Source organism: Acromyrmex echinatior, chromosome 2 (genome assembly GCF_024713525.1).
Source record: "Acromyrmex echinatior isolate Ae372 chromosome 2, ASM2471352v2, whole genome shotgun sequence".
NCBI classification, from domain to species: domain Eukaryota; kingdom Metazoa; phylum Arthropoda; class Insecta; order Hymenoptera; family Formicidae; genus Acromyrmex; species Acromyrmex echinatior.
This window is the reverse complement of record NC_141853.1, coordinates 10,071,723-10,096,124: the sequence shown is the minus strand read 5'-3', so window position 1 is coordinate 10,096,124 and position 24,402 is coordinate 10,071,723. Positions and strand designations below refer to the sequence as shown.

Below are 24,402 nucleotides of genomic sequence, written 5' to 3'. Positions count from 1 at the left end.
CAGCACAGATCTTAATGCGTGACAGATTCTTCCTTCTAGTGACCCATCGAGATTATCGGTAAGAGTGTTTGCGGACTTGATTTTTTTATAGTGCTTCCTCTCTAACAATTATGTCGAAGGTTGCTGTCCAGGTCTCGATCGTCGAGTTTCGAGAGTCTTCGATCGAAAGAGGCCATTAATTGATTGTGGCCATACATCTGACCTCTCGTCTATAATAGTTCCCTACTGCGTACATACTTAATTTCGATTGCAATAAAACTTCACATCACATATCTTAATTACAAAATGCACGAAAGTTGCTCTTATTTTCAAGTTTAACTGCAAATTTCTTAACTCTTCTCGGACTTTAGAGACAAAGTCAATTTTTTTATTGTAAATTCTAATAAATTTAAATCTGTACAAAATATAATTCAAGTTCTGTGACAATAAAAACTCAATGTTAAAGTTTCACGAATATGTAAGAATTTTTTCAAAATAAAAATTTTTTATACAGTCCGGACCAATGAAAATCTAAACTAAAGTTCAAAGACCCATGCTGCGGTCGAAGGATGAAAATTTCATATTGTCCACAGAGAGTTAAAAGTGTGACGTGACAGAACAATTTAAAAACAGGATCCTATTTAGTGTTTAAAAAAACTTATGGAAAACAATTGCTTTCATTCTGGTGCTCGAAAAAGTCATTTTTTATTAAACAATATAATTAAAAGACGGACGTGCGTTATTTGCATTTACATGTGCGTCATGTTCACACATACATACACGGCACGAGAAACAATAGTAGGATGCGATTCTCTACGACTCACGTACTTTACGGCAAAAAGCTCATTTATCTTTCGCATTGTTGGCATTAAAGAGAAAAAGAGGTAAACGAGGGAAATGATCTCTCGTAGAGAGCCGCTACTACCGGCGCCTCTTAGAGATCGCGGAAAGATACGCGGGCTAACAGATAAAAGTTGATAGGCAAACATCCGCGTTTTTTTTATCTGCTTATCTTTGTATGACGCATCTGTTACTTTGTAAAGCCGTTCGTACATCATCGAAAAGTTTAAGAGATATCTGATTCGTACATCATCGATAAAACCTAATGATAATTATATTTTCTATGTTACAATATCAGAATATTATATCGCCAGAGAGAGCCATACCATAACTCTGCAGTTTTTCGGTTTATTAAAAAACTGCGAAGAGAGAACCCACCATATATCCCAAATAAAAAAATATTCGTGTGATCGTTCTTTATACAGATATTAATATCAATTTACACTAAAAGTATTGAGCGGTCATTATATTGTTGACTGTTTTTATTTTGTTAGATTAATTTTGTATATTTTGTGTAAAAGATAAAGTTCTGCAAATTTTTGGACTTTTCAATAATTCCTTTATAATAAAATATTCGTTTTTTATCCATCATTTTATTTATTTTTATAATAATTGATTCGTTTAGTTTTTTTAAGGGGAGTAAGAAACCTTGGTATGTACTTCTAGTTGACACATTGGCCGTTACTGTATAATTACTGCAATTAGATAATTTTATCCTCAACACCATTCTTATATCAGCATACTATTTAAATATGTTAATTACAAGTATTCTTCAAAACTCAATAAAATTTTTATTGTCTCCTCTGAAAAGTCGAAAAACGAGTAGCTGGTATTTATCGACAACTCATGAGTTAACTTATTTTCGGCAACCAACGTGTCAAAAACTTATGAACAAATATAATGCTCGCAAAGCTTGACGGAAGAAAAGTATAAAAATCGTATCATTTTTGGCTGCACATACGTTTGGTTTACGTACAAACAGATGTGGCGTTTATACATTGTGCAATTCATTACCACATTATCGTAACTTATTTACGCACCAACATTTACAATGCCAATGAATAATTATTTCATGATATCATCTATGAATGAACAAATCAATAGGCATTAACGAATATGCTCCGTACAAGCGATAGTCGTTTATCATTCATTTCACTTGCTGTAAAATTGCTTGTCCAAGTCGAGAGTATCAGAACAACGTGGACCGTCGTATATTACCAGGTCCGTAGAAGGAAAAATCGGTCTTGGCGTGCAAAAAAAAAAGTTCGCGTATTATTTTTTAGGGAAGGAGTGACGGCGAGTGCACTTAACGACCGTCAAATAAGTATTACGACGTACAAAATGATCGATCGCCGTTACACATCTGCGCGCTTTAAAGACACGAGCGAAAAGCAACCTCGCCGCTGAGTAAAAATCGTGACTAGGCCTTTCTTGCACATCGGCAGGAAATTAATCATAATAATCCCACTACCGGTGCGCGCGGTCGACAATAATTCTGATCGCACCTTCGTCATTCATTATACAAAGCCAGACAGTACATTCGGTGAACATGAAATTCGCAGATTCACCCAACTGTAAAGTACGCCAAAGAGAGATAACGAATCCGGGATCTTTTTAACGCAATACTGTCACATCTAGCGGAAATTACGCAGTAATTCCGCGTGAAAAAAAATATTCTTTTCCGTGTTAATAAAATCAAGAATCAATCCGACTGCCGTCCGCGTTGCGAAGCCAAATATATCGAGTTTCCAATTAAACTCTAATTTAATGTTTACCTGGAATAAAAGTTCATCTACTATGTATTTTAACCCTTAATACACATGATTGGATCATTCGTGTCATGGGTTTCTTTTCTTTGAACATTACTAGGAACATTTGATTAAATAATGATCTCTATTTTTTCCTTTGTTTTTTAATAACTTTATAAATACTTTTTAAACATGTTAAAATATATATAGAGTCATTTAATAATTTTTATATATCTATAAGTGATGAGAATTAACCCGGTACATTGATCGTACATTTAGAGAGATACTTTTCGCGTATAACCTCGATGACGTGTTCGACACATGACGTTCCTATACGTTCAGAGAGATGAGAAATGAGAGAATATGCGGACAGGATTTCTCTCCCCGGAAGACACGAGCGAAGAAACAGAGGACGAACATGAAAGACGCGATAGGGAAGTGGCAAAGGGGTTAACATAGCGTTTTGGGGGGTCCTCATGAAGGAAGTTGACCCAGGTGCGAAACATCACCCCGGCAAAGATCGGATCTCGCGCGATGCAACGAAAACACAGTTTGCGTCTTGTCACTTTGCGTGACTCGCGTATTAAGTTCGGCATTGGCGCGACACGGCACGGTTATATTTTCAGACAGGGTGGTCCAGCGATGCCTCGGAAAGCACCCGCCGAGTATTCTTTCGTTCTTTCCCGTTCAAAGGGGCGCGCAACTGTCTTGGACGGCGCGTGTTTGCGCAACGAGCGACTCAACCAGATCAAAAGATGCGGATTTCGGACGAGAACCGTGCACTCGAGTGAGCGAGTGTATATAAGATGCGTGAAAACCCGTCAGGCACTAATAGCTTCAGCGAAAAAGATGAGGATTCACTGTCAATCGACGGAGCGAGAAACTTTGTAAAAGAAAAAAAAAGCAAACTCGTTTCGAATGACGAATCGAAATGTTTTCATGCGTTTCTTACATTTCGTGCAACGTGAAATTTGTGACGTCGCTCAAGTGCATCTCTATTATTGTTTTTTTTTTTTTTTTTTATATAGTAAGTTCTATACGTTTTTAGCGTCGTTTTAATAATATGTTTTTTGTAAAAATACTACCTTAGCGGCTCTAACCCTCTTATTGGGGAATTCTATAAAAAAGATACAGAAGGATGCGTAAAAACATGTTACAAAAGTTACGATTTCATTCTAGATGATTGCCCGCCATTACGTAGAGCGTTCGTATCATCCAGAAAGAAGTGGAACGCTGCTAATTATGCTTCGATTACCCTAATCAGTGAAATAATACTTCGGTCGCCTGCCGAGATTAATTTTAATGGTTCGACATTTTGTAATTAATAATTAATCGAATATTCTACGATACTGCTATATTCTTCATTGAAGTCAATATAAACGATGCCTTTTTAATTCTCAGAAAAAGTATAACTATGAATTGTTTATCAAATTTTTAAATCCACATATTAAACATCTTTATAAATCTTTTGAAACATCATAATGTGCAATACAATAGCTGTTTGTTAGTTAAATATTTAATATTTGTTAGTTAAATATGTAGTATTTGTTGCACACACACACACGCACGCACGCACGCACGCATTAATGTTTAACATTTTATTAAAGAATTATTATTCAAAATATCTTATCAGGATATATACTGTATATATTTTTAATTAAAAATAGCTTTAGCTTAATGCGTTTCTGATCGAAATTTTAAATGAACATTTTAATTTTTTAAATATATTATATTTATAATATATCGTAATTTCCAACAATTGATAATACTTCAGAAATTCATACATCATTAATAACTAATAACCATTTAATAAATGTTTTTAATAAAACATCAGCATGTGCAGTTTACAAAATTAATGAATTTTTAAATTAGTTGTGCACTAACTTCAGAAATTTGCTGAAAAAGTGAAATGTTATAAAAATTGATAAAACTTATAAAAAAAAAATTTTTTTCTTCCTTTATAACAAAATTCTAAAGTGATGGAAATATTTTTTATGAAAAATTCAAATAAAAAAAAGTATAGATTACAAAATTGTAAAAATTTCATTTGAAATATTTCGTAATACAAAGTAATGCTATTCCTTCGCGACATTCGGCCGCTCTTACGAATATATACGTTAATAAAAACGTTATTATCATTTAAAAGGATTGGGTTCTTACGCGATGCCAATATCGTAGTTTCAAGAACACATAGCGTAAGACTATATTCATAAATTGAGCGTTTGAAGGACTTACCCAGCAATATCTTGAACGCGAGTCTGTAAGACCGTTTTCTCAAAGGGCTCTTCAGGGATCAGGCTGCACAGCAATTGCGTCGCGCTGGCGGCTACTGTACCGTTTCCGGTTGAATTGGCGGATACATCCTGAGTCTGAGCGTGGTCGTCGAGACTAGTCAGAGTCTGTGAAAGAGAAACTCGGTAGTAGCAACGAACGAATATAACATTTTCGTGAAACCGTCCTATAAAGTCTAGAAAATAATGATATCCTTTTTAGCGAATTTTTTTTTCTATCCTTTAATCCTGTATTTTTAGATGCGGCGGTTCATATATTCGGAATTGATTAAAATGAACATCGAAATTTCATCGATTTTCGTATCTCGTTGCAAATGGTCTCAGTTCTGGAATAGACCGATCTCAAAGAGAGATAGAATTATAAAAGTAATCAGAAAGTATTTTCAATATTCTCTACGATGTCTCTATCGTACACTTCGCGGAGTATATTCTCAACTCGAAAATACTCTTAAAATCGAAAAATATACAAACATACGCATCAATGTTTATTTAAAATTCAAAGAGAAGGATTTATCAAAGAGAGTCGTATATGTACTTATAATTCTCGTGTACTTAATACCAGAAAGAATCGCAGTGAATGAAAAGGAAAAGGAGGGAATCTAAGATATAGCGAGAAATGTGAGAACTGGAATCCATTAGACTTCAGTGTACAATTACGCGTCGCAATTAAGGTGACAAAAAGTGACGAAAGGTTTGAAATGTAAAAGGAAAGGGAGGAATATCATTCTCCGATCACACAGACATGCTAAATTCGACCGTTGTCAAATATCCGATATATTAAATATGGAAGAGGCAAACGAAGCCACTGATATCGAAGTCATTATCTGTATTTTTTGCAATTTTTTTGTATTTCTTACTTGTCGAACGATCAAGGAGTCGGTTTTCTCGTATCATCCGTGTCCGAAGGAATTAAAGGAATTTCAGCACATTTTTTACTAAGGCTTTTACTAGGATACCATTACACCGGTCAGCTAGTTATGTACTTAGCGTCCAATTCCAGTCGATCGACCAGACACAGCGAATTCCTAATAGGTTGAGTCATTGTTACAGGCCCGTTAGCTCCGAGGCGAGCTGGACAGCACGCACACGTACGCGCGCATTTAGAACGCTAAATTAGTGGTAACGTCAAAGGGTTTCGATAAGAATTCTGGAGACAGGAATATGGGTCCTAAACGGTTTTGCCTCGGTCTTGATAAGCCGTTCGAGGAATTCTATAGAAAAGCTGTACGCTACACGTTCGTCCACTTTTATTTAATTCTGAAAAATATCGCATACGAAAATCCTACAGTATACGTTACGTATATACGATTTTTTATATTATAAATTTTTATGTGCGATATAGATTCGAAAATAGATCCCCTGAGTCGTGAATATTGCTAAGTATCGCGAATTGCGTCGAAAATTATGCTTAGATTTCATTCGAAAATAAAAGCGTTTTTTTTCTCGATGACTTATGATGAATTATTCGGTTTTTTTTTTTCGTAAAAAAAAAACCTCATCCAAATTAAGCAATTTCTCATTTTATTTTCTACGATAGTATCACAAAGAGTATACTCATAAAGTTTATGAAACTTAAAGAATAAATCTGAATATTTTCTCTTTTGATCGATGTGTACACTGAGAGAAAAGATTTTGTTAATTTAACAAGCCACCTTAAACGGTGTCTTTAACCGATGATCGGTAAATATGTGACAACAAATTTTGTTGTTGTGATTGCTGCTAGTTTGCTATACCAACCAATTATTAGTAACAGAAGCAAATTATATAGAATCTAATCTATCTTTTGGATAGACTTTAAGTTTCGTTTACATAAAATTCGTAGATGAAGTTTTAAGTCGTAGAAAACTGACCAAACACAGTCTAATATAGGGAGAATACTTGATAAGAATTGGTCAATTTCTTACGATTTGAGACCTTGCAACCATCTACGACTTTTATATATATATATATATATTTATATATGAGCCTCTTATTTGCTAGTGATACTATTGATTATTTGTTACATTAACGAATTAATTTGCAATCGTAATAAATAGATCGTTTTTTTAACAAATATCGCATTTTCCCTTGATTTATTCCTATAACAAAATCATTTCTCTCAGTGTATAAGCACTTCGAAAACACGTATGCGTCACACATTTATTATTGAATTTTAAAAGATCGACAATACATCATAGACAGAAAATATTGACGCGCGTAATCTTTTAAGAACTATTGTTGCACCGGGCGGGTCTCGGATGGAAAAGATAATGTTACGAACCGGCCGCTCATGAGAGGTAGCGAAATAATCTCCCACGAAACATTAAAAAGTGGTTTGACCACTGCCTTGACAAATTCAATCCCATCCGTATCCAGAAAGAAAAAAGGGCTGCCACGACTTTCTGATACGGAGCGAACGAAAACAAGACGCCAGCGAGACGTTGAAATTTCGAGGAACGCATATATATCGGGGTATGTGCGACCATAAACAGGAGATGCTTTTATGTTAATCCAGTTCTTTCCAAACTAAGCGTCACGGAAAGAGCAAATCGATGAGAAAAAGATTTTAGAGAATTCTATGAGACGCTGATAAAATATAATAGCATGGATTCTATATTATAATTCTATGATCAATCAATTTATATACCTTTGCATTCTCATTTCACTTACAGAATAATCTCACTATTCTTTTTTCTTGCAATTGTTATACAATGGATCTCCAAAAGCAGAAAATTTAATGTTAAATGTACAATATTTATTGTCGCACAGAAAGAATGGTTTTGCTGAAGTATTTAAAAATTAAGCTATGCACAGATCTATAAATGATGATTTTGTTGGACCATCAAAATAATTAGTAGAACGTTTAAACATTGATGACAATGCTGCAAAAAGTTTTAACATTTTAGCGGCCTACATAATTATTTTGGTCTAAACAATATTATTTTCAGATCTCTCTGTATCCAGCTAAATTTTTAGACACTTCAACAAAATCGTTCTTTCCATGCAGTATAATAAATACCATAAATCTGAATTTTTATTTTCTCGACGAGAATTTCAAAACGGTTTAAAAATATACGCGACAAAAAATAAAGGAGATAACCAAGATGCGGGCTGGGCAATTCCGTGTATATATTTTTCATATTTTTCACAGATACAATTTATACATATATATTTGCGTTTAACAATGTAACTATCTGTAAAATCGTTACATCTCCTTTACATTGATCTACGTCGTTCGGATTTTAATTCATTTGGCTCAGAGGACATCTTGTATTTTCCCCTCTTTTTTATTTTACGGTCAACGAATACAGTTTCTAGTCATCGAGAAATCGTTTTCCCGCGCCCATCAATCGAGATGCAATCACGCATAAATACATATATGAATTCGGGAAACGAAAGAGGGATACTGTACCGATCGCGAACGGTTTCTAGCGATTTACATGGAACTGAAGATTTGTTTGGCCAACGAACTAGATTAGGAAATGTTCGCGGAGGTGGGAGGGGATTGGCGAACCCCTTAAAATGATTCGTATCTTCGCGTAATGGTCCAGAACAGAAAGTTTGTCCCAATCCCAGCAGGGTGAATTAAAGCGATTCTTTATTCCGATTTTCTTAAATTTTAAATCGATTAGAAACCGCCGTTCTTGTTCACGAAACATGCCGCGATTCGTCAAGTACCAAAGAAATAAGTGCAATATACTCAGAAACAAGAAGCTCGTATTCCTCGTGATATTCACGAGTCCTTTATTTTCTTCTATCTCGAATACGCGGCTTGTATACGTTTAATTCGGCGCAGTGCGATCCCACTTCGATTGCACCTTGGCCGCATGAAAACGCGTATACATCGGGAAACACGGCAAATACAAGCAGTTATAAAGATAACGCGGGAGGGCACCGCGTCTATAATCCCCGCTTATCGCTGAATTTTTAATTTGCCGAGAATTTTTATCACTGTCGTGCGCTTTACGACGTCTTTTTCTGGTCCATTTAGCAACGAGGTGACTCCCTCGCTTCCATTTTCTCGAGAATCCCGAATCGCATATGGAGACAAGCCTGACCAATAATACCGTACGATCTAACGATAAGCGGAGCTACACGATTGCCTATACGAAAGCACGAGCAATAAAGAGTAAAATGCCGATATAAAACAGGTGAATTCGTTCCAAATATCCGCTTAAGCCAAACGGAATTTTGTAATTATTGTAAGATGATGATAAAACGAGCACGTGTTTCTTCACTATTGTGTTACAAGTGTTATCACGTTAATAAAAGTATAGAGAAAGTCTCCGAGTGGAGTAAAACCGAGTGATGAAAGAATAACGATACACAGAATAGAGATATGTGAGCAAACCTTCATTTTTATTAATTACCCTGTACAAAAAAATGACTTTTTTCGAGCACAAGAATGAAAGTCATCATTTCCTATATATAGTTTTTTTGATAAGTACTAAATATGTATAATTTTTAATTGCGATAAAACTTGCTCAACTTGTCATAAATTGTGATCATAATATACCAAACTATATTAAAACAGCTCTTTCTGCAGCTTGAGCAGTCAAAAATAATATTATCATTGAGCAAATAGTTTATACGCATCATAAGAAATGTAGTTACATTAAGAAAAAAAAGTTGAAAACATTTTCTTCGATATTTATCGATTATAAAAAAATTTGACTATGATAATGAAATTGTAGTTTATTACAAAAATATTATAAAAAAATAAAACAGATTGTTTATTTATTAGGATAGCAAAAAGTAACATTTTCCTATTTAAATAAATAAGGATTGTTTCAATGAATAAACATTATACCTCACAAATAAATTTCGAAGTATCTTTTTCTCAGAAATTTTATATCACAAAAAAGTAGTTAAATTTTATACGTCTCATCTTATAGTAAAAGTAGAAAAAAAGGGTATCAAAGATACATGTACTACGGGCACTTTTCTAAAAGACGTATGAAGTAGTGGAGGATATTTTACGACTTTCTCGGAGCTATTTTTGCGAATGAACTCCTCCTCGTCCAATGAAAGATTCAAGTATTCGAATATCATCCGTCATCGGATGATATCGTAAAATCGTGAAATCTCGTCGATCGTCGACGCGGCAGCAGGAAAATTGCAGCGCGCATTTCGTATTCTAGGACGTGCGAAGAGGTCGTTGAAAAAGCGCCTCTGATAGACGGCGGTGGAGGAGGAAGAGGAGGACGAGACAAAAGATTAGGCCGGGTCCTCGAAATCGGGGCTTGATGGAAGTGGAAACAGAAGTACCCCACGCACACGCGTTCTCCCGCGTGGACGGACTTTCCTTTCACTCTGTACAACCCGGGCTCCAACCGCGCGCGTGTATGCGTGTATGCACGCGCACGCGCACGCGCACGCGCGCGTGAGCGTGAGCGTGAACGAGCGCGTGATGCGTGCGTGCGTATCTGTATGTGGGTGACGTCACTAAAAGCTCTCTCGCCGCTAATGCATTTGCGGAGGGGGATCCTTGGAAGAGGGGACAGGAAGGAGGTGGCGCCAGTGCCGTATCTATGGAGCGTGAAGAATCGATGGCGAAATCACGCCGATGAATTCCCGTCGTTGGCGAAGCCACGAGATGATCGGCTGAAGGAAAAGAAAAAAAGGTAACGCGCGGAGTCTGCTGTAACCACCATACGGTTGAAAGCATGAATCTTCGCACTGACGAGAGAGATGCGGCTGTGGCCACGTAAATAACGGGAAAAAATCCGAGAAAAAGAGAGAGACGAATCGTCCTATTACAAATTCCAGATAAAAGCATGAAAAATGAATGTGAGTTCGTATAACGACTTTTTTATACTTCTTTGAAAGATTTCATCGCGTCCTCCTCTTGTTGTTGCATAGAGATATCACACGCCGTGCATTTGCGCAAAATGGAACAAAAAATGACGATCGATCGTAGTAATTATATTTGTCGTTTTGTAATTAACTGCATAAAGCACTCAATATTTCATCGACATGTAGATATACAAAATGACACAACGCCAGACGCATGTAAATCGAATTAAACCGAACCATATTGTTTTGCTAACCGCGCACACCAAGCCGTGATCAAATATTTTTAATTAATTGAACCGCGAATCCGATGAAAAAGAATAAATATATGTATATATTTAAAAAGTGTAATTTATATTTTAAGTATACATTTTCTCTTAGTAATATGATCTAAATTTCGGAAAGAGAGCCTTCAAAAAAATTAATGTCAAAACACAAGGACAAAATATCTATATAATTTCAATCAATATAGCCGTCGCTTAATTCATAAATTTTTTATTATACAGAAAATTTTTTATTGACGTTTGACGATCATCACTACTGTAACTATTTAAATCGACATTAATATCAGTACATCTATGATTAACCCTCCACCGATAATGCGGAGTTTTTTAAAACACATTGGTGTTTTAATTGTGACTTTTTAAAAAATGAACAAATAATGAGACTCGGTATCGCCTCTTTAAAAACTTATATATATAGTTAAGATTGTGTATGTACAATGACGTCAGTATTCATTGAGTTTTGTTGTAAGGATGAACAGAAGTCGTGCCTATGCCTTCAGCAACTTATGTTACAAATCACGTAAAATTCTGTGTAAATGTAAATAAAAAATTTGGATTCATTTTGTTTTCGTGTTTGATATCTTCTCGCCATGCTAATTTCAATAAGTATAGAATATAAATACATAAGTATATGAAGAATATAAGTACATATAAAGAAAATTTTACTTTTAAAATAGATTTTTCAGTGTTTTATATCATTTTTCATTTTTTTTTTGTAATTTCAGAAAAATCAATATTTATGGAAATATATCAGACAACATAATTCACAAAATACTCGAAATTGCAAATTATGATCGAAAAAATTCACATTGCTGATGGAAGGTTAATAAATGCAAATTTAGTGTATTGCTCGAATGCGATCACTGTTGCTATTAGGATTGATATTTTGCTTTTCTATTATCCGAACTTCAAGTACGTTTCTCGAAATTAGTTTGTTGTATTTCTTTTATTTATCGGGGAAGCGATACGTGCCTAGTGCGACACTCAAACGAGCCCGAAAGGCAATCGCGTGACGTGAAATCATGGATCCCCGAGATTCTTAATCCTTATTTTGACAAGTCGGACAGAATGGACAGGATGACAGGGACACGTCGTCTTTACCGTCGTCCCTTTCTTGTCGTTGAAATGAGATAAAAAAAAAGAGAAAGTAAAAAAGGGAGAAAAAAAGAAATAAAACAAGCTATAATCTACATGCCTATCTAACACATTAGCTCGCTTTAGAAGATGATCGTTATGTTCGTTTGTGCTCGTTGGCGGATATCACCGTGTACTTTGGCTCGCGTCCTTATTAAATAAACTTTTGTTTGTAAAACCTTCAGACAATTGATGGAAACAAGCAAATAATGCTACTCGTCTATTTTTCTAAAGATTTATGATATTGATGATGATGATTCCACACACATCACTTTTTTTAATAAACCAATCTCTATAAAAATCGAGTAAAATTTTCTTGTAACTAAATGTAGAACGGAATTTCATTATCTTTTTAATTACCCCTGAAATTTAATTTACAGAAATTGCCGAATTATAATCGATAATCCAAAGCTCGTTGATGCTTTATTGACATTGATGAGTAGAGAACAAGAACTATTACTGCTGCGATCATATTTGAATGAACACGAGTCAAAAATAAATTAAGATACACCGATTCATTTCGAAAATTAATTCCTTTTACTTCTTTTTTAAATTATAATATAAATAATATTTTGGAAACTGGATTCAAAGATTCCTATTCGGATAAATTGATTCTCTTCTTCCCAGAGGGCAGCACTTACCAGATAAAATACCGTCGATACCGATTCTTTATACTTATGAAGTTATATTCAGAATGCAAAATGGATAATTCAACAATGCTAAAATCAAGAATTTCTTATAGAAAAAAAAAATTAATGTGAAACCTGTATTGTGATTGACTTCAATCAAATTCAGATTAATTTAATCGACGATTTTATATATATATATAATTTATCAAGTAAGATATTTACAATATCTTAATATGAAAAACTATCAATTTATTATCATTAATTTTTTGACATACGAAAAGAAACATTAAATTAGGTTAAAACAATTAATTACATAATAAAATTTTGATTTAAGCAATTCGGTTGATTAAGCGATTGTTGGTTAAGTGATATTATTCTCAAAATTACGAATTAAAAATTAGATTTCGACCAAAAAGGATAAAGCAAATTAAAATTAAAATTACCTGATTGAAATCTGATTTAATCTAATTAGGTAGTAGCCGAAATCTAATGTAATTTTTCGCATTTTAATTTAAAATATTTTAAAGTAGTAAATATTATAAGGTTTGCGCCTTAGAATTCATTAATATGATGAAGAAAAATCTAATCGAAATAGATATTATATATTAATATTTAACAATTCTGGCATTGATGTGATAGAATTGAAAAATACATTAACAAAAGACAAAAATATCAAGAGTATGATTTATAGGGGGAAAAAAATGAAATATTCTCTTATGATATATCTATTGATCGTTATATTTAATGCCAAGTTAATTTAGGCTCAGTTTTTTAATTTTCTGGTTAACTTGTGGTTAGATTTAACCTGATGTTTTATCCCATGGGCTTTATCTATGATGATGCTATTGGATGAAATATTAGGTTGAGCTTAACTACAAATTAATCAGATATTGAAATATTGTACCTTAGAATTGAATTATTTGTTTTTTTAATTTGAAATCAGAAACCATCAAAGGATACATCATACAATCATGTATTATTGGCTTCTTTAAAATAAATCGGTTACTTACCTCTAAACGTTGTAGAAGTAGATCTAATATAACAAGAATTTTGTTGCTTAATAAAATAGCTTCTGTACTTTCTGTGTTTCCACTGACCCCTGCTTTGTACACTCGGCACAACGATGTAATTACTCTAAAAGATTTTATATACAAATGTAAGCTATCTCACCATATATATTGACTAAGAAATTTATTATACTTAATATATAGTATACTTACTTATTCGGTAAAATGTGAGATGCATTTTGTATATTTAAACCTAAATTCAATAAATTCGTTAAAGTGTCAAATCCATTCAAATATCTAAAAGTATCTTGATCAAGTGGACACTGAAATAAAATAAACAGAACATAATTATGTTGAAGTAATGTAAAGAACGGAATGATTATTATTTCTACAGAACCTACCGATTTGGAGAAAGCTCGAATAATTTCCCCTAAGCAGCGTTCCAAGGTGGCCAATGCTATGTTTGACCATGCTGATTTGGAATGATTATTATATAATCTGTCTAATTCTTTCAAATTGCGCCGGAATTTGGCTTTATTAGCCGATTCGACAGATAAATTTTGATTAGTCTCACTTTTGTATTTGTCTTCCCATTCCTGTCCGCGTGAGCTCATACGTTGTTTTATCTTCCTGCATCGGCGTTTCAGTGCTTTTTGCTTCTCTTTCGCAACCTTGTTATTGTTTGCGTTATTATTATTAACTACAGTGACAGGAACGTCCCGTATCTGTGCAATATTAAAACGTTGAAGTTCATCTCGCGATGGCTCGCGGTTATCATGCGCGTTTCGTACTGCCTCAAGATGCGTCTTCCCTTTCAAGTGACTTAGAAGATGCACTTCATTAGATATCTGTAAGATATACAAACATAATCAATCTCATTAAAAAGAAAAAAAGACTGCGTATTTATGCAGGAAGCTTACAATTGTGCCACACAGAGAACATTGTTTTTGAGCAGGATACGATTTGAGAGTAGGTGGCACTTCTTCCGATCTTAAAATTGAAGATTCAACCGCACGTTGCCGAATGTGCTCAATGTTTTCCACATGCCGTCTAGCGGATTCTTGCTGTTTTTGCGCTATTTTCTTCTGCAGCTCTTCCTGATTAGCTAGTTGAGCTGCATGAAGTGCCGACAAGCGTTCTTCACGATCTCGTGCTTTTTCTCTCGCTAATTCCTATAAAATTAAATAACTTAAAAATTCTACAAATGAAGATATCTTGATGGTATATAAACGATAATAATTTACATACTTGTCGTTCTTTTTCTCTTTCAAGTTGCATTTTGCCAACCCTTTCCTCACGTTCTCGCCGTGCCTGTTTCATTTTTTGTATTCGTAACTGCCGTTCTGCCTCCAAAGCCCTTCGACGTTCTTCAGCTGCAGCTTCTTTGGCAGCTTTCTCCTCTTGTCGCCGTTGACGTTCTTCTTGAATACCCTATATAGTAAACCCCACACTTGTTAAAAATATAATAATAACGTGTGTATGTTATAAATATTATATACAATTTTACAGATTTAAAAAAAATTTTGAATTCTTTAATTTTATTATTATTAGGTGTTGGAATTAATTCGTAGCGTTTTTTAATGAAAGAATGTTATTTATTTCACATGAGCATTAAAAAATACATTAATGAAAGTACTTCCCATCACTTGTAAAACGCTACGAATTAATTCCAACACCTAATAAAAACAAATTATCTTTTTGGGGACACACATATATACCTGTAATCTCTCTTCTTGTTCTTGACATAATGCCATAAAATCGTGTCTCTTATTTTGTGCCTCCAGTTCATTGATAAAAGCTATTTCCTTCAACTTTGAATCTTCATCATGTGCTTTCCTTACTATTTCTAATAAATGTTGCGTTCTGTTTTCTTCTGCCCTCTTAAGTTTCATTTCCATTCTAATCCTTTTGTCCTCTATTAACTGATTCTTTGCACTTTTGACGTCTTCCACCTTATTCAATAATTCTCGCAACCGTTGCGATTTCTCCATAAGTAGTTTTTGACGTTTATGTTGAGCACATGCTTGTTTTGCTTGATATCTTCTTAATGTTTCAGGAAGCGATCTTTTTCGTGATGGAGATGAAAGCTTCTGATGTAGTTCTAAAGCACGTCCAGGATGGCGAGCTACTAATGCACGCAATTGTGCAAGAGTATCGACTCGTTCCGCCCAAGACATTCCTTCTAACATATTTCCATACCTATAACATTCATTGTATTAACAAACTTTAGTAATCCTATCGAAACGCTAAACAATACATAGTTTTTATATACCTATCTTCTAAACTAATATCATCAGTGACCACACTAAGCGGTACTACAGGTTCGTCTTCCATTTCGAGAACCATTTCACCATCCGTTTCATCTGTTTCAGTATCAACATCAATTTCAGTGGACTCCAACTCCAAAATCTGCCGTTTTAAGGACGCTTCTTCATCTGATAGCTGCTGAGATCTTTGAGAATCTGCTTCTTCCGTCTTCCTCTCTTCCTCTAAAATAATTCTTTCCCTCTCTGCCTGAGCGGTCATAAACTGTTGTATACGTTTCTCAAGTAATTCTGCATCATTCTTAAAGATAGCTGCGATCACTGATGTCGAATTAGTATCGCACAAATTTATTGTGTTCTTTTTAAGTGTGTCTTCAAGATTACTTTTAATCGTAGATGTTATATATTCTCCTTTAACTTTCTCAACCTCATTATTCATATTTTTGCCAGTTTTTCCTACAATACATTTCTTCTTTTGTTTATTTCCGTCAGGAGTATAACTAGTTTTCTTCAGCTTCTCTGATGGACTTTCTATTGATAAAGCTGGTAAAGATAGAGCAGTACTTGGTTTATGAAAGCGTGTAGACATATTCAAATTATGAGTACTTCCTCTTCTGCAACGGTTTCTTACTGTTTGCCAGCCATCACTTTCATCTTTTAACTTTGGAGATACTGTTTGCTTGGTTAAAACTTCTACTGATCCGTTCATGTCTCTATTTTGATCTTTTTTTGAAGTATTTTGTTCTGATAACTGAAAAAATATTATATTATTCATACACAATATATTTGAATTAAGTTATTAATTTAAACTAAAAATATATATTCATAATAAAAAAAATGTAAACTAATATATAATAATAATATCAATAAAATTTACTATGTACAAATACATTATTAATCACAAATTTGTAAAAAAATTACAAAAAGTTTCATATAAACAAAACAATTAATAAAATACAAAAATATATATATGCATATGTTTTGTATAAATTCTCGAAATTAAAATCTACTTTTACTATGTCTATAATCTTATAAACAATATATATAGTTTAATAAATATATTAAAAGAATGTGTGTGTGTGTGTGTGTGTGTGTGCGCGCGCGCGCGCACGCGCGCGCATACATATATATATATACATATATATACATACATACCTTATTTTCAGGAGTTTGAAACCGACCTCTCACAATAACAGATGTTCCAGGCCTTCTTTTACTTGAGGTAGATAAATTTTTATCACTTAAACAAGTTTTACTTCTAACAAACTTTGGAGTTTCGGATGAAATTGACGACTGTTCTTTGGATCTTTTTGTCTGCGACACGGTTGAATAGGCTGGTCTATCTGTGCTAATTATCACAGGATTTTTCTCAATGTTATTAGATGATGCATTCTGAATATCTTTAGTACTTGATTTGTCGCCGATTTGCTTATTTATCTGGCATTCAACCTGATTTATCTTTTCTGAAGTACTCTGAACAATGACTGTCTTTGTATTTAACTTTTCAGCATTAACGTTGTTTTCGCACTTTCTATTACTATCTTTTATAACTTTGGTATTAATTTCATTCTTTCCCAGTCCATTATTTTTATTATACGATAATTTGCTATCCATACTTTTTCCATCCGTTTTACCATCTTTAACGTTCATTCCATTGTATTCCTTTTGCACAAGTTCACAATTAGGACATAAACTCAGCTGAACATTTTTATCACTTCTGCACGTTTGTTCTCGTTTTTCTACAGATAAATTAGAATCAACTAGTTTTACAATGTTGCTATGCACACAGTCCTTTGTTTGTTTAGAAATATTTTTAACGTCCATTTTATTCTTCGAATCATACGTTACACCATCATTTAACGTCCTACGATCCACAAAGCTATTAGTTTTCAATTGTACTGTTTGTTTCACAAGAACTTTATTAGATGTTTTCGTTGACATGGATTTTTCCTTATTTGCTATTTGATTTCCCGTCTTGTCTGCTCCATTCTTACGTTTCTCTTTAATATCGGAAGAACAATTCTTGCAAACATTGTTTTTACTATCTTTTAACAATTTATGGACAAATTCCTCTTTAGCATGATTAACTTTGTTGTCTGTTACAATCGGTTTATTTTCACATATAATTTGATCGACTGGACTTTTGCAAATCGATTCTGTTGGACTCAATCGCTGCTCAAAGGGACTAGTGGACTTTGGAATTATCGTTGAATTCCACATCCGACAAGGAGATGTTTTCCTAACTTCCCAGGCCAATGGAGTTCGTCGTAAAGGTGGTGCTGAATTTTCATAAGCCCACTTAACTTTAAACCATTCTATTAAATTATGGAAGTCTCGGGTATAGTTTTCAAGCACTAAAATAACTTCTTTGCACTCGGAAATATTTTCATCCTCTTCGCACGTTTGATAGATACCGTCGACTGCTCTTTGTAAATTCCCAAATAGAAACGCCCAATATCGTGCCTGTAATTCTAAATAAACAGTACTAATTAAAAGTTGAACAACATAAATTGCAAAGATTTATTTAATAATTAACAATGTTTTAAACATTCATTCTGAATATATATATGTGTGTTAAAAAGCAAGAAAATTGTCTTACCAGACTTTTTATCACGACCTGTAGAAGCGGATCTTACTCTCGTGGTTGGTTTCATGGATCGCTTTGTCGAACTGGATTGTGTTTGCCTTGGTACACTGGGTGGTTTCTTCGTAATTTTCTCTACGTTATTTGTGCCAACGGGTACATTAAAGGCTACCAAATTCCTAGCTGCACGACCCTCTTCTTGGATGAGCAATCTAACGTCTGCCATTTTTCATAAATTCCTGGAATAAAGATATGTAAGGTAGACAGATCTCTAACGTTAAGATAAAACATATATCATATTATATTTGAATTAATTATTATTCCTTTAATTTTTATATCTATTATCACAATTGCCACTTTTACACAAAAATCAAACAATTCAATTTTCTTCATGTTATTCATGTTATAAATTTAGATTATTCTTATTAAGATAAACTTAGTATTCATTCTTTTTTTATATTTTATATTAGTGATGTCACTTTGATTCCTTGAAATTAATAGTACTTTTTAATCAATATATATTAAATAGGTCTCACAGATCCATCTCAGTAATTATAGGTCTGTTTTTTATTCCTACGACAGACTACACTAGAACTGTCTTGCTTTTGTGAAGTGTCAAACATATATCTATCTCACTTTAGATACCAAAAGTATACTATTTCAACCATAAAAAAAAACACAGATCTTATATTACAAATTATGGCATCAGCTCCAAAGGCTTAAAATTGTAAAAACAAACATGTGGCTATTTATTAAATGTAGTTTGATAAAGTCATGATGGAAGAAATCCTGATTTTAAATCATAACTTTAATTATGACTTTAAGGCTCGGTTGCACCAACATTACTTTAATTTTAAGCGAGGCTTAAAACTCTCTTTATCCCTCTCTTTTTGGTTTTAAAACGATATAGAGAGCGTTTTAAGTTTTAAGAGTTTCGCTTAAAATCAAGGTAGGGTTAGTGCAACCAGGCCCAAGTCGTGATACAATCATGAGTAAAGTTCAAAAAATAGAAAGTGACATATGTTATAATTCACATTCAAAAACCCAATTGTATACAGAATGAAATAACAGCGACAAACATTCGTGTACGAGCGGACAGTCTCGCACGATCACGAAGCTCCAAGAATAAATCAAGGACTCCAATCGTCGCACTGGCATTGTAACAACACGCTTTACGAGTGCCGCTATGTTCAGCTCGAGGTTATACATAATACAACGTACGCGCAAAGCTGAGAGATGAACGCACTGTTTGAAGAAGTGACGTTTACGCGACGACGACGTCGTCAACTGACTGCGACTAAACACGCGGTTAGCAGCTCCGAATTACGAAAAATCGCCGCTACTTGTCAATGACGAGATACCGTTCTGTCAAACAACGTGAAGTGAGTTACGTATGTTCTGTTAGTACCGCACGTGACCCACCTTCCAACCTGACGATTACGAAAGATCGGTGGAAGGTCGCCCGCACCTCGCGCGACTACTTCTCGCGAGTGACACTTGAGAAACGACGCATAATAACATCTTATGAAATCATACGTCAAAACGAATAAACATGGACCTCATGAATTCCGCAGCTGTTTATTGGTCGCACTGCTCACGATGGCGATGATGGCTGCACTGGAAACTGGAAACAGAAAGGCTCTTTGTTCTTCTTAGCTGAACTTCTTGCACTGTTCATCTTTCCTCTTTTTCTTTCCACATTGAAGAGAAAAAGAGGAAAGTAAACGGTGCATAAAGTTCAACTGAAAAGAATGGACCAATGAAACAAGATTATGAAATAGTGTAGAGACGTAGTATTACTTTTTTGTAGATAAAGATTTTTATATATTTTTAATTTTTTCCCCTTTTTCTTCTTAATGATTAATTGTATATCTATTGCATATATCTATTTCATTTTGAATACAGAAAGCAAAATGTAAAACTACAATTAAGGAATAAACCTTACAAGTCTGTTTTTAGTAGCTAAACTTTTTGATCTTTTTACTTTCCTTCTTTTCTTCTATGATACCTATACAATTTTTTATGCAATAAGTAAAAATATCTTCATTTTGAAATGTCAAAAGTGAAATAAAGTATAGTCGTCTCACCCTAACTTATTGCCACCAGTATTCACCAGAATAGGTAGAAAAAGAACAGACCTAAGAACAATTAGAGGAATGAAGATAATTTTTTAACATTTCAAAATGAAGAAATAACGAGAAAATAGCACTATGGATTTTTTAAATCCAATTAAAAGATTTTACAATTCATGAATTTGCATTTCCTCTCAAAATATAAATTTTGCATGATACCTTGGGATGTAACATGTGCAAAATTGCATTAGATTTATAGTAAACTAAATATATTAACGATGGAAGTGTATGGCATCGACGAGGAAGACGAAGATGTTGTGATACAAGTATGACAAATCCATTCCTTAAACTTCTTAAATTCAATGTGCTTTAAAAACATATATGCTGTCCTACAAAGGAGGTTATATTTATGTTTATACAATTTTCGTGCTTTAACTTTTCATAAAGTTAAAAATGTTGGAAAAGAATAGTGGCTCTTTTTCAATTAAACGTATAATTTTCATTTTAGAAATTATCGATTTAACGAGCCACAGAGATAATCGTAGGTTAAGAATGATGAGAAGAACAATAAAAGTTTCGAATTACAAGTTACAAATAATGTATAATAATTAAGAATAATTACTCCCAAAAATTTAATATTTTCATCTGTGTTACAGGGTAATGCTCTTTATGAGCATCTTTCGAAATTAGGTTATACAGACTTTGAAACTGTGCCTGTGTCTAAGAGAACGGACTTCAAACGAAAGAATTGTTTGAATATTGTAATAAATTTTTATATTATATATAAAACACATATATACAAGAGATTAATAAATTGTATATGACATTTCTATGTATATAACATTTCTGATTTTTCCAGGATATTAAGAATATTGTAAAAAAGATTTATACAAAATTATTTTTTCTTTATTCTTGGATAACACAGGTATTTTGTTTTGAAAAGACTTATATATATAATGATGTTATATGTATTTAATTGTTTTTTATAATTTATTTTGCACACTGTTTGTAGGAGAAGAGTAATTCTGAAAAGCAATTGAGAATTATTTTGAATGCAGAAGCTTTGTTAAATGATCATTTTTCTATGATTAATAGCTTTATAACCAAGTGCAATAATAATTCTAAAAGGTAATTATAAAATAAGTATAATAATTTTTTAAGTTATTATAATTATAATTTTTACAGAAACTATCAAAAAAGATAGCTAGTAAATCATTTTTGTGCTAAAGTTTATGTAATATTTCTTTTATAGAATTTGCAAAATATGTGACTGATTAAAATTGATGTTTTTCATTTAATAAAAAATGAAATTATTCATTTTACAGAATAACACTACAAGAATTAATTATGGCTGGAACTATATTAATCTCTTCAACATACATTTCATGGTGTAAATACAAAATATTGCCAACATTATTTGCATCATTTGCAATTTGTTGCATCGGTTATATGAAATATTTACGTTTTTATGCAAAAAGAAATCTAGAACATGTCATATTATCACAAAATGAACTTTTTCTCATATGTAAAGATGGCCTTAAGATTTTACGACGTGATTATAAAATGAAATTGCACTCTGGATCATGTCTTCAACAATTTTCGTAAGTGTACAAAATCTGTATGAATTTAAAAAAATATTAATATTTCGTATGTGTGCGTACACAAAGATTTAGATATAAATTATTGTTATCCTACTTCTGTTTGTTTGTATTAGTCATTTCTTAGGTGAAAAGGTGCAACATTTAGAATCTCTAAAAGATGCTTTAATAAAATTTATGGAAAATATTTCCTATCTATATTACAAATGTTTACTGTCAATTTCAAAAGTACTGCCGCAAGATATACTTAACGAAGAGCTATTTACAAAATTCGAGTGTAACTCATTTGAAACATCTGATGAAATCGACTATCAAACATTAAAGGTAAATAAATAATGTAATGGTAAAAAAATTTTAATATATTAGGTGTAGTAAAAAGAAATCCATTATTTTTCCAATAGATGGCTTTAGTAATCTGTATCTCGTCTACGCGTGATAATATTTATTTAATATATATTTTATGATAACTTTTTTAAATATATTTTTTTATAGAGATTGTACAACATCTATCTCCTGGTACAATCAGAAATGTTATATTTATTAGCTATTGCATATGATAGCAATACTTGGATAAAGTCCTGCCAGAAAATTCCTGAAACAGAATTAGCTCATATAATTCATATTTTAGCTAAAGAATTGCCTGTATATAAAGTTAAATTGTCAGAAATTATTAATGCGTATCATACTTGCAAAACAGAACCAGTTCGATATAAGTAAGTTGAAAGATATGTTTATTTATGTTTATTACAATAGTAACATATTACAAGAGATTTTTTTTATTAGGACACAGAACAAAGCTAAGTGGCACGATCCAACTATCCAATTGGATTTGGCATCCTATAAACTGCAATTAGCTTACAATCAAGTTTTCTCAACATTTAAAGATATTGATGATTGCATTAATCAGGATATTGGTATCGATAATGAAACAGCTGATACACTGATGCAAAAATTAGATAAAGCTTTCAAGGAGATTGACACGGCTAAGAGCCTGGCAGAATTTGTCGTCCTGTTGATGGCAAGATCAAGAATCAGTGATCTGAGCAGCAATCAACCTGTAATCGATGATACAACGATCAGTCAGAATCTCGATTTGCCAGTAATAATCGATTCAGATCCACAGATACTTGACGAGGTATTTGAAGAGTATATCAAAGAGGAATATTTAAAACCATTAGACGAAGATACAGATGAATACTCATTAGAGCAACAAAAGTTGGATAAACTTCTAGCGAAAAATTTTATGAGCGAGTTGAAAGAAGCTTTAGTTGATAAACATAAATCTATGTCTGAACGAGAGTCCAAGGCATTACAACGTATATATAAAAATATATCAAAGAATCCTGTATCGAATACTGAGGATAACAAGGATTATCAGGTTGCACCTGCTCCACCTCCAATGCCTCCTAACTTATGGTCATCGTCATCAAGCGACAATAATTTAGATCGCAGAAGAATGATTTCTCCTATTTATGAAAATGATAATTCTGTTCATGGAAAAACCAGTAAGTCAGATGAAAACGAACTTGTAAAAGAGCTGGAACAAAAGAACATTTTTAATAAATCATCCATCAAAATCTGTGAGAATAGAGACGAAGAATCGGTTACATCTATGCCACAGATTCTTCTCGAAACCCAAGCCATGCGATTTATCACAAAACTACCGCCACCTTTTCTTCACGAGGAAACGTTCGTAGGAAGTGGTGAAAATTCTGAAGATGAGATTATAAATAATACAAGTGATAGTGAGGAAAATAATGTACGTGAAAACTCTGAATAATAAAGAGATAAGTTTGATTTATATTTTAAACTGATTAATTTTCCACAGCTCTCTATATATATATCTCTATCTTTCTTTTCAAATTCTCGTTTTAAATATTGAATAAAGTATAGTACATTTATTTAATGACAATGAAAAACATTTACTTATCTTAGGATTTTTATTTTATGAGCAGAATTTTTGAATATCAATAATTGAATAACAAAAAATCAAAATATTTTTTAGCTAATTATTGCACTCGTTCCTCTTGCACTCTCATTCTTATGTTTTCTCTATAATAATAGAGAATATAATAATCCTTGCATTATGCTTATCATCATTAATAAAGCATCAAAGATAAACAATCTATAGATGAAGTTCGCATAATCCAGCAAATGAGAATGGATTGAAATGGATTGAAATGGATTCAGATTTTCAGAA

The 24,402-nt window shown here is 33.1% G+C and overlaps 2 protein-coding genes across 5 annotated transcripts in view; one reads left to right on the top strand and one right to left on the bottom strand.

Annotated features, from left to right (window-relative positions):
- ssp3 (short spindle 3) overlaps window positions 1–20,210 on the bottom strand; it is a 46,273-nt gene extending 26,063 nt beyond the window's left edge. The window contains exons 1-11 of one of the 4 annotated variants that reach the window (XM_087416661.1): window positions 20,091–20,210; window positions 18,548–18,771; window positions 17,104–18,419; window positions 15,957–16,699; window positions 15,403–15,883; window positions 14,933–15,115; window positions 14,605–14,856; window positions 14,086–14,532; window positions 13,898–14,007; window positions 13,688–13,811; window positions 4,803–4,966 (exon numbers count right to left, since the gene is read on the bottom strand). In XM_087416661.1, the coding sequence (XP_087272787.1) occupies window positions 4,803–4,966; window positions 13,688–13,811; window positions 13,898–14,007; window positions 14,086–14,532; window positions 14,605–14,856; window positions 14,933–15,115; window positions 15,403–15,883; window positions 15,957–16,699; window positions 17,104–18,419; window positions 18,548–18,758 (4,031 nt within the window). In that variant the 5' untranslated portion in view covers window positions 18,759–18,771; window positions 20,091–20,210. The other 3 variants (XM_087416658.1, XM_011059494.2, XM_087416659.1) reach the window with 3 other exon arrangements.
- A 26-nt stretch (window positions 20,211–20,236) lies between these two features.
- Window positions 20,237–24,003, top strand: LOC105148037 (uncharacterized). Its single transcript, XM_011059493.2, has 8 exons — window positions 20,237–20,930; window positions 21,261–21,365; window positions 21,464–21,529; window positions 21,617–21,732; window positions 21,930–22,205; window positions 22,319–22,526; window positions 22,695–22,915; window positions 22,986–24,003. The coding sequence occupies exons 1-8, from the start codon at window positions 20,883–20,885 to the stop codon at window positions 23,980–23,982; spliced, it is 2,037 nt and encodes a 678-aa protein (XP_011057795.1). The 5' UTR covers window positions 20,237–20,882; the 3' UTR covers window positions 23,983–24,003.
- Window positions 24,004–24,402: the final 399 nt, after the last annotated feature.